Genomic DNA, 10,784 nt, shown 5'->3' on the forward strand with positions numbered 1-10,784 from the left:
GTATACTTTGATCTGCATAATCTCCTTCATGAATCGCATGACATAGTAGCCACATTCAACATTACCAATTTGCATAGGCACCTTAACATCATTCCATTTCAAATTAATCTTTTTCATTTGCTGTCCTTTTTTGGCAAGAAACATTCGAATCCCACTACAAAAAAATACAAATCAAATATGAAATATTAAACTCAATAATTATTCGATTTCAACCGTGTCATATGCATCCTAAGATTAAGATTCATAATAAAACGAATATATTAGTGATGAATCTACCATGTTTTAATAAAGTTAAGATAAGAAAACTTACTCAATGTAAGGTTGAACTGCTTGTGTGTTCCGCAAAACATAATGGTGTGCTTGCTTTCATTTGTCACGATCAATATCAATTAAACGACCACCAGGAAGTGGACCCTCAGTTTCTATATTATTCGTCCTTGCAATTGGAATTCCAATTGGATCCACATTGGGTAAATATTCTGTGCAAATTCAATTGCCTCCTCTACAATGTAACATTCAGCAATACAACCTTCGGGACGATTTTTATTCCGCACATACCCTTTTAGATATTTTAAAAATCTTTTAAAAGGATACATCCATCTAAGATATACAGGCCCACATAATCTGACTTCTCTAACAAGATGCACAGTTAAATGAACCATGATATCAAAAAATTCAGGAAGGAAATACATTTCAAATAAATTAATTGTGACCACAAGATCCTTTTGTATTTGGTTTAACTTCTCTACATCCAAAACTTTGCTACAAAGATCATTGAAGAAAAAGCAAAGTCTAGTGATGGCATATCTAACAGGTTCTGGCAAAATTCCTCGAATAGCCAATGGTAGGAGTTGTTGCATCAAAGCATGACAATCATAAGATTTCAACCCAATAAGCTTTAAATCACTCATTGATACAAGATTTTTAAAGTTTGAATAGTATCCTTCAGGAACCTTCAGATTATATAATGTTTTGCAAAACATTACTTTTTCCACTCTAGTCAAGGAGTAACATGCAGCAGGTAAATAAGTGTGATTCCCTTCAACAACAGGTTCTAATTCTTTCCTAATATTGAAATCAACAAAGTCCAACCGAGAATTAAGTCCATCTTTTGCTTTTCCTGAAATGTTCAATAATGCACCATATATACGTGGGCAAGTCCATGTCTGATAGCTTTGGTCAATACCTTTCCAATAAAGATGATTTCTTATCTCAGCAGGTACATGAAAGACCAAATTACCACATGCTTGGCATGGACATCTTAAAAGTTCAGGATTACTAGCATGAAGTATTGCAAACTTGAGAAACTCATTTACCCCATTTTCATATTCTATAGACGTTCTATCCATCAACATCCAAGATTTATCCATATTTAAACTACTAACTTTCCTGCAAATGCATCACATAATATTCATTTAGTTTTATTAATATTAAAAAATGATATTGTTTGCAACCACAAGAACAACTGATAAAATTATATAATTAACCCCAAAAAATAAGGCAATGAAATCACAATTTTACTAATTAAGAATGAAAGTGAAAATTATTTGTGCGTTCTTTGTTTGTTGAACGAGAACAGATATAAGACTTAGTATCAATTAAAAATACAATTAATTCAAGTATAACACTAAAATTATCAAACTAGAAAGAGAGAATTAAAAAAATCAAAATTAAAAGAAAAAATACCTGAAATTCAAGAAGCGAATGAAGCTGAAGCAAGCTGAACTTCTTCGTGGGTTATTCTTTATAGGTTGAGTGATTGATGAAAAAATGAGAGATGACTGTCATTTATAATGAGAATGAAAATGTATGAAACATACTAAATTGAAGCAATAATCACTTCTTAGAGTGAGTTTACAGACTCAATAAATTAAAATCTCATTAATTAATAAAAATCAATAACATTACTTCTAATTTGCAAGCAATTTGAGAATTGTTGCAGTTCTGTAAGTTTCCTTTGTTAAAATGTATTAAACAGACCAAATTGAAGCTAAGTGCATTACGTTAATATATTACGAGAAACATCTCAATAAGATGCTTGTTAAAAACAAAAATAATCTTTTAAAGAGACATTACATCAAACAAGTAATGTGCATTCAAATAGCAGAGCAGATACGACACTTGGAATCAATTAAATCAACCCTAGATTGTTTAAAAATACAAATAATTCAACTATAACCCTAAAATTATCAAACTAGAAAGAGAGAAGTAGAAAAAAATTATCAAAATTAAAGGAAACAATGCCTGAAATTCGAGAAGCAAATGAGGCTAAAGCAAGCTGAAATTCTTTGTGCGTTCTTCTTCGAGAGAGGATGGAGATGAAATTCGAAATTGAGTGATTGATAAAAAATGCGAGGTGATTATTGAAAAGAAATACAAGTTTGAATTTTCTTAAAAGAAACAAAGGCAGTCCAGATGTGATATGTGAACGAAACAAGCTCACTAGGCTAAAGCAAGCTGAAATTCTTGGAAGACGGGCAAGATGGGCATCTGGACTTAATACCATATCAATTACAGGTCCACAACATGTGCGTTTTTTTTTTTAAGTCAATAAAAGGAAAACATAAATGGTAATTATTCAATAAATATATAATATATTTCCACTTATTTGGTAAAACGTAATAAGTATTTGACGTTTAAATAAATTGTCATTTATATTTATCAATTACTCAATTTTTCACAAAATGTCATATATATTTGATATTTCTTAAAAATTATCAAATAAAAAATGTCAAGTATTATGTTTTTTCTTGTAGTGAATGGAGAGTTGATTAATGTGAATATAATTTTTATTGATGAAAAGATTGTGTACACTTAACTATACATATTAATATATATTTTTAAAGTTAACGAAAAAATAATTAACCTTCATAAATAGAGTGGGGAATCTCTCGCTGGTTTTTAGAATTCGACATCAGGAAGTATTTTCACACTATCGACTGATAACAAAAAAATAATTAATTTTCATAAATAATATTAGTTTAATAAGGCTGCGTCATCTTAAAAAAAAATTAATTCTTATTTTTTATCAGTTTTATCAAGTATAAAATAATAAAAAATAATATTAAATTATTTTTTTAAAACTGCACGAAGTGCGGTTCTATTTCCTAGTTAATTTATAAATTAGAGTCATTAAAGTTGAGCTAAGCTCGGGCAATACAACCTAGCCACAACAAAGGAGAATCAATTGCTCTTTGTACTCAATAGGTTAATTAAATAATTACTTAATTTAATTTAAACAAAAATTTGTGAGCGGAGTCGCGGAGACTCGGTGGTCGACTTGACAAAAGCACTTCCCCAACTCAAGGAATCAGCCAGACTGGGATGCTTTTTGTAAAGATTCTTGATTAGTTCATGTTGAGCCACATTGATTAGCACTCAACCTGTCAATATCATATCCATAGGCTATAAATCTAATTAAAACCCAAGCTCCCGAGTCCCGACAGAGAGAAAGAAAGGAAAAAAAAGTAAATAAATAAAAAGCCTTCCAGGTACTTTCGCAACTGGAACGTACCCAAAGCTATAAATCCTCTTCAAACTCAAGCTCTCGGCATCTTCAACCTATATCTGTATCAGCAGAGAGTAAAAAAAAGGAAGAAAATAAATAAATCAAAACTCAAGCCCCTGCGATTACCAAATTGATCTTCCTCATAAGCATGGATCTGTCAATTGATTTGAGGTTTTTGTTTCCGCCACTGCTAAATCTTATGATCTTTTTCTTGTTCCTCAGGTCTCAAGATGGCAACTCTTGGGACGTCCAAGATGGTACCAGTAAGATACTTTTGAATCCAATTTTCAAGCTAGAATTCTGGCTCCTGATTCCTGCCGTCATCATCCCGTTAATGCTCTTCCTCCTCACACCCATCAGACTCACTCTCAATGTGAGCCGTTCCATTTCCGTGAGCTGTGGAGAACCCTTTGTTCTGTTGGCTATCTCGGTAGTTGCGTCTGTCGTTTTGGCTCCATTTCTCTTCTTGGAAGCCTATTTGTGCCTCGTAATCTTATCACTCTGTTATGCAACGCTAGCTTCCCTGTTTAGGCGCAGTTTCAACTGGCTCCGAAATCTCACTGTAATAACATCCATTACTCGCACAATCTTGATAATGATCAACTGTGCGGACGGGAATCAAGTTGATGAAGAGAACATTATTGGAGTAGAAGGGAACCACATCCAAAACCTGCAGCCAAGTTCAACTGATGATGATGAGAATGTATATATATATGTATTGTGAAGCCAAGATTAGTTATAATCTGTTATGAACATGCTGAGGTGTCATATGAGCTGGCATAAGTGGGATTCTAGTCAAGAGTTGGTTAGTTAGTTAAATAATAGACTGACTCATTGCAAGTGAAAACACACGTGAGAAGCTTACTTATATAAGTTGTCTCTAAGCTAGTGAAACATATAGAAAAACAGAGAGGATTTACAGAGAGAGAAGATTCGATAGGCTTTAATTTGTAATCGGTGACTCAGTTGTAAACGATCTTCTTGTTGTTCAATAAAGCTTCTGCCCTTGCTGGTTTTGCAGCCGTGGATGTAGGTTCCTTTGTGGAGCTGAACCACGTTAGATTCTTGGTGTGTTGAGTATTTTTGATTGCTTGTTACTTTGTTTGTTCATTTCTTAATCTTGTTTCTGTAAACTCTGGGTTAGAGGGTTGCTTAATTCTTGTTCAAGAAAGTGAAGTAAACACGTTTGCCATAACAAACTGGTATTAGAGCCTGGTATCGATTGGGATCAGACTCAAAGATGGCAAGCACCAGAGTGGATCTTGAAAAATTCAATAGAGACAATGATTTCTATCTCTGGAGTTTGAAGATGAGAGCAATACTTATTCAACAAGGGCTTGACAGTGCCCTCGACGATGGAGAAGATTCGATGGCCAAGAAAGAAAAGGGAGAAGGCTCTTCAAGCTTTAGTGCAGATCAGAGGATCATAAACAATAAGGCCCATAGCACCATTATCTTGCACCTCTCTGATGAAGTCTTGAGAGAAGTATCAAAAGAAAGATCTGCAGCTGGTTTGTGGGCCAAGTTAGAAGAAATGTTTCTGAAGAAATCATTGGCAAGGAGACTGTATATGAAGAGGAGGTTATACACATTCTCGATGAAAGATAGAGTAGCCATGAAAGATCATGTGGATGAGTTCAACAAACTCATTCTTGATCTCGAGAATGTCAACATAATTCTTGAAAATGAAGACAGGGCACTCATCCTCTTAAGTTCTCTTCCAGAATCTTATGAACATTTTGTAGATACCCTCTTCTATGGCAGACAAACCCTCTCTTTGAAGGATGTCAAAGATGCTCTGGAATATAAGGATTTGAAGAAAAGATCAGACATGAAAGATCAAAACAATGCAGAAGGTTTAGTTGTCAAAGGAAAGCCAGAAAAGAAACACAATAAGCAAACAAAGAACAACAGCAAGAAAGATAAAGCTGAAAAGAAAAAGAAGAAGAGGAAGTGTTACTTCTGTCAAAAAGAGGGGCATTACATTAAAGATTGCTTTGAGAAAAGGAAATTAGAAGAACTGCAAAACAAATCAAATGGGAAGGTTGCTGTTGCCTCTGAAGATGAATGTGACTATGATGAAGCAGATGTCTTGGTGGCTGCAGAGAGGCACCCAACTGGTGAGTGGATTCTGGATTCTGGTTGCTCATTCCACATGTGTCCAAATAAAAGGTTCTTTAAGACCTTTGAAAGTGTAAATGGTGGAAAGGTGTTGTTGGGAAATAACCTAGCTTGCAAGGTGGCTGGGATAGGAACCGTTAGCTTAAAATTGCATAATGGTGTCACTAGAGACTTACACCAAGTGAGATTTGTCCCTGAACTGAAAAGAAACTTGATATCTCTAGGAATGGTTGACCAATCAGGGTGTACTATTAAGGCTGAAAAAGGAGAGATACAGGTCTTGGATCAGGGTAAAATTGTTATGAAAGGGGTTAGAAAAAATGGGCTGTACATACTAGTTGGATCCTCACCTGTGCAAGGGATCTCAGCATGTGTGACCAGAGATAAAACCAAGCTCTGGCACATAAGACTAGCTCATATCAGTGAGAGAGGCCTCAAGGAGCTAAGCAATCAAGGTTTGCTTGGTGATGATAAAGTTACTTCCTTAGAATTCTGTGAGAAATGTGTGTTTGGGAAGGCCACAAGACTGAAATTCAGTTCAGGGAGAAAAGAAACCAAACAGACACTAGATTACATCCACTCAGACCTTTGGGGGCCATCACAAGTTCCATCTTTAGGTGGAGCTAGGTACTTTGTATCCTTCATAGATGACTACTCTAGGAAGGTCTGGATCTATGTGTTGAAACACAAAAGTGAAGTACTAGGGAAGTTCAAAGAGTGGGATACTCTCATTGAAAACCAAACTGGTAAGAAAATAAAAAGGCTCAGAACAGACAATGGGCTGGAGTATTGCAGCAAAGAGTTTGAAGATTTCTACAAATATAAGGGCATTGCAAGGCATAGAACTGTCACCTACACTCCACAGCAAAATGGGCTAGCAGAAAGGATGAACAGAACCATAATAGAGAGGGTAAGATGCATGCTGCTGAATGCAAACCTATCCAAAGGTTTTTGGGCAGAAGCAGTCACCACAGCTGCTTACCTGATAAACAGGAGCCCATCCTCAGCTTTAGGTTTCAAGACACCTCAAGAGCTTTGGTCTGGAAAGCCACCAGACTTGAGCAATCTGAGGATCTTTGGGTGTCCAGCTTATGCACACTTAAAGCAAGGTAAACTTGAACCAAGGGTTGTTAAAGGGTATTTCTTAGGCTATCCTGAGGGCATTAAGGGATACAAGATATGGACCCTTAATGGTAAACCATCTAGGATATTAATCAGCAGGGATGTCACCTTTGATGAAGAGCAAATGCTCCAGTCAAAGGTAGAAACTGAGATTGAAGCTGCTGAAACAGAGGAAGAAGAAAGTGCTGGACAGATGTGATGGTTGTCGAAGCCAACAAAAATAAATTCCTACTCTAAATAAATTGTGTATAGTGATTGAGCAGGGTCGTGTCCACAGAGATCGGTAATTATTTAAATCCTTTTGAAACGTAAAACGTAAAATGGGGGAATTGTTGACAATAATAAAAATCAAATTAAAATAACAAGAATGCAAATTAAAGTTGTAATTCAAATTGGAGAAAGCTCTGGTTGAAGGAATTAACTCAGCTTGATTCGACTACTGATCATTGATTCAAATATAGATTATTATTATTACTTATGAATAGACCGGTTATAGCTACTGAGACCCTCTAATAGCCAATCTCTCCTTAACTAGTCGATAACCAAGGTACGACCGTTGGTTATTTCCCTAATCAATAGACAACCCTAGATACGATCATAGAATTTAATCAATTGACAGCCTGAAAAACCAGAGAGACCCAAATCCTAATCAACACATATGATGATTCATTTAAATTAGATTGTTTATTCTCACAACACAACTCTCTGCTATGTTATTTGTCACAAACATTAAATTCTTCATACGATGAATCCTTTAATTGATAATAGATTAAGTTGATAATTAAATAGTGGCCAATTACCTAATTAACAAACATAATCATGAAAATAATACAGAGAATAAACAAATACCCAAAAAGCAATAAAACAATTAAAGCACAAGAAAGATCTCACAGTAGTGATGAATCAAAGCTTCGTTATCCTTCAACCAGAAAAATAGGTTTAGTTCTTCATAGAGAGAAGAGAAAAATTAGATCTAGGGTTTCTTTCTTTTTCTCCAATCCAAAAATCCCCCCTTTTCACAATAGATTCCTCCCTTAAATACTCTCTCTCTCCTCTCTTTTAGAATTTTATTTAAAATAAAATACTAATATCTGAAATATTAAATTCGTAATTACAAAAATAACCAAAAATACAAAACACGTTAAACTAAAAACTGCAGGTCCGCAGTTGACAGCACGCGCCCACGCCTTATCAACAAAGTTCTTCTGACGCTCATAATTTCTCCAAGAGAACAATCATCCTTAAACATCATCTTATAGCTCAATTTTATCATCAATCAATAGAATTGCACCTACAAAAGTAAAACATAAGTAAATCACTATTATTAAGTGCAAAACATTGATATTAAGGGAAGTAAATAATGCAAAACTAGTGCATAAATTGCACTCTAACAAATTCCCCCACACCAAGATGATGCTTGTCCTCAAGCATATAACTCAAGACTAATCTCAAATCTCCACTAAATTCTCATCTCAACTCATCCAAAAATAATTTTAAGCAAGCATACCTCAAGAAATTAAGTCGTTCAACGTTCGAGAGACAAGGATTTTAAAGCATAGAATTTCATAAGATAGAATAAGAACATTCAACCACCAAGAAGATTCGTTCAAAATTCAAGTGCAACAAGATGTAATAGCCCTCTCAATAACTTCACTCCATGCACTCAAAGTATTTAGGGTGTCATTTATCCACTCAAATCAAATCAAAGAATACTATTACCATAAGCTTGCTCATATATCACATCTCAATCCACAAAACATGAATAAAATGCAAAAATCTAAGGGTCTTAAAAGGGTTGTAATGGGGTTAAATGTGTTAAATGAAAAAGAAAGGTTTACGAAAGAAAAAGAGATCAAAACGAGAAGAATGAACTCATTGAATGAACTTATGATATCAAAATGCTTATTTCTACTCAAGTCACCAAGAATGTAAACATTTTTTATTTCGATTTTTTTTTTCAAATTTTTTTTTCTTTTTTTTTTCTTTTTTGTTTTTTTTTCTTTTTTTTGTTTTTTTTTTGTTGTTGTTTTTTTTTTTGAATCAAACAAAAGAAACGAACCTTGCACAATTTAATTCAAGCATAATGCTTGTTGATCTAATTGAGAAACTTTATTACAAGGTAGAAAAAGCAACAAAATATATCCACACAATGAGTCCAAAAATCTCCTTAAATTGAGGCTCAAAAAGAAGAAAAATGGTTAAGTAGACGGAGAGAATTAGATGGGTAATGGTTAAGGCTCAAACAAAGATAGCAAATAAAGGTCTTCGGGTAGAGAAAAAGGAAAATGCGAGAATAGAAAAATGGTAAATGGTTTGCCCTTATCATTTTAATGCATAAAATCTCGTAATGTGGCTTCAACATGCATAATAAAGCAAGTTCTAGAATAAACAAACTAGGATTGATATTCACATAACAAAAATAATTAGAGCAAAGTGGTTGCTCATAGGCTCAAATCCTCACAAAGTTGGTAAATTTGCCATCAAATCCTGTACACTCTTCAAATGAATCAACCATCAATAGTGGTGTAGAATGAGAAGAAGGTATGAGTGAGATATAAAAGGAAAGGTAAAAAGGATAATAAGCAAGAAAGATGTATGTAGTAAAAAAAATGAAAGATAAAATGTGAGTGATGAAAAAGTATGATAGAAAAAAAAATAGATGTAAATAATGTGAGATAGATGGGAAAAGAGTAGTGAGAGATAAAGGAAAAGAAAATTAATAATATATAAAGCATACTAACTCCAAAATCATTTAAGGATGAGTAGAGTGAAAAAAAAAATAAAATAAGTAGAGTGAAAACAATAATTCCAGACATCAATAATGCAAAAATCCCTTCCCCACACCAAGAACTTACATTGTCCCCAATGTAAGATAATCAAAGCTCACATAAAAATTAAAGCGTCAGGATAAAAGATTAAAGGCAAAAACTTCCCTGAATTGTGAGCTTTGATCCTCATAACGTCTATGGGCTTGGCGGGAATGGTGGGATAAATCCCACACTCTTGAAGTATGCGGCCAAATTCTGCTCCATCTTGTCACGGATTTCGATTCACGCGGTTGGAATGCAGGTCGTAGGCTGGTTGCGGACTATTGCTGCTCGACTGGAGCTTGCGGGTACACGGCTGTTGGTTCAGTTGCGCGCGGATGGGACTAATGCTGCGAACTGGTGACGCTGGATCTGCGTGCTGCGGCTGTTGCTCTGCGCTGGGGGATTGCTGGTTGCGTGTTGGTGATGTTGGTTGCGTGCGGGATGCTGCGCGCTACTGGGGCTAGTTTCGCTGGTGGGACTTCGTTGCGTGCTGCTGGGCTGCGAGACACGGGATACTGGTGCTTGCGCTCATGGGATGGTGCGTTTTCCGGCGGGCTGGTTTGCTGCTGGTGTGCTGCAAGCGGCTAGAGAAGAAAACAAGTTCTGGAAAATTAGGGATTTTGTGAACAGTGAATAGTGAATAGTGATTTTCGATTTTTGGTTTTTTTTTAATAAATAAATAAATAAAAAGAAAGAAAGGAACGAAAAAAGAAAAAGAAAAAAAAATAATAAATAATTTTTTTTTTTTATAGTGATGAATCACTTTGAGACACTAAAAATTTCAGAAGTACTTTTCTAATAAGTACATGGGCACGCCTTATAAAAAATTTTCTTCTGACCAAAATAAGCAAACACATTAAATTTCAGAAGTACTTTTCTATTAAGTACGTGGGCACGCCTTAAAACTATGTTACTTTAAAAATTACAGAAGTACTTATTAGCTAAGACGTGGGCACGCCTTATCAAAAATTTTCTTCTGACCAAAATAAGCAAAATTTTTCTTTTTTTTTCTTTTTTTTTTTGAATCAAAATTAAAAGAAGATATAACAAAAACCAAAACAAACAAATCATTTGGGTTGCCTCCCAAAAAAGCGCCTTTGTTTTATGTCTTTGGCTAGACACATTTATGCATCAATCTCCATAATTGGGACTCTCGAGAGCCACATCCTCCACAATATTCACCGAAAAACCTTCATAAAAAGGTTTTAAGCGATGACCATTAA

General features: G+C 34.8%; 1 protein-coding gene across 1 annotated transcript; it reads right to left on the minus strand.

The window, feature by feature from the left end:
• Positions 1-22: 22 nt before the first annotated feature.
• Positions 23-1,778, minus strand: LOC112097441. The gene is made up of 3 exons (XM_024182795.1): positions 1,687-1,778; positions 311-1,389; positions 23-154 (listed from the first exon to the last, which is right to left on the minus strand). Exon 2 carries the CDS (start codon positions 1,368-1,370, stop codon positions 423-425), a length of 948 nt encoding a protein of 315 aa, XP_024038563.1. The 5' UTR covers positions 1,371-1,389; positions 1,687-1,778; the 3' UTR covers positions 23-154; positions 311-422.
• Positions 1,779-10,784: the final 9,006 nt, after the last annotated feature.

Source organism: Citrus clementina, unplaced genomic scaffold (genome assembly GCF_000493195.1).
Source record: "Citrus clementina cultivar Clemenules unplaced genomic scaffold, Citrus_clementina_v1.0 scaffold_9, whole genome shotgun sequence".
Lineage (NCBI taxonomy): Eukaryota > Viridiplantae > Streptophyta > Magnoliopsida > Sapindales > Rutaceae > Citrus > Citrus x clementina.

Excerpts from the sequence above, each read along its gene's own strand:
- LOC112097441 (XM_024182795.1), bottom strand. The coding sequence starts at position 1,370 with ATGGATAAATCTTGGATGTTGATGGATAGAACGTCTATAGAATATGAA.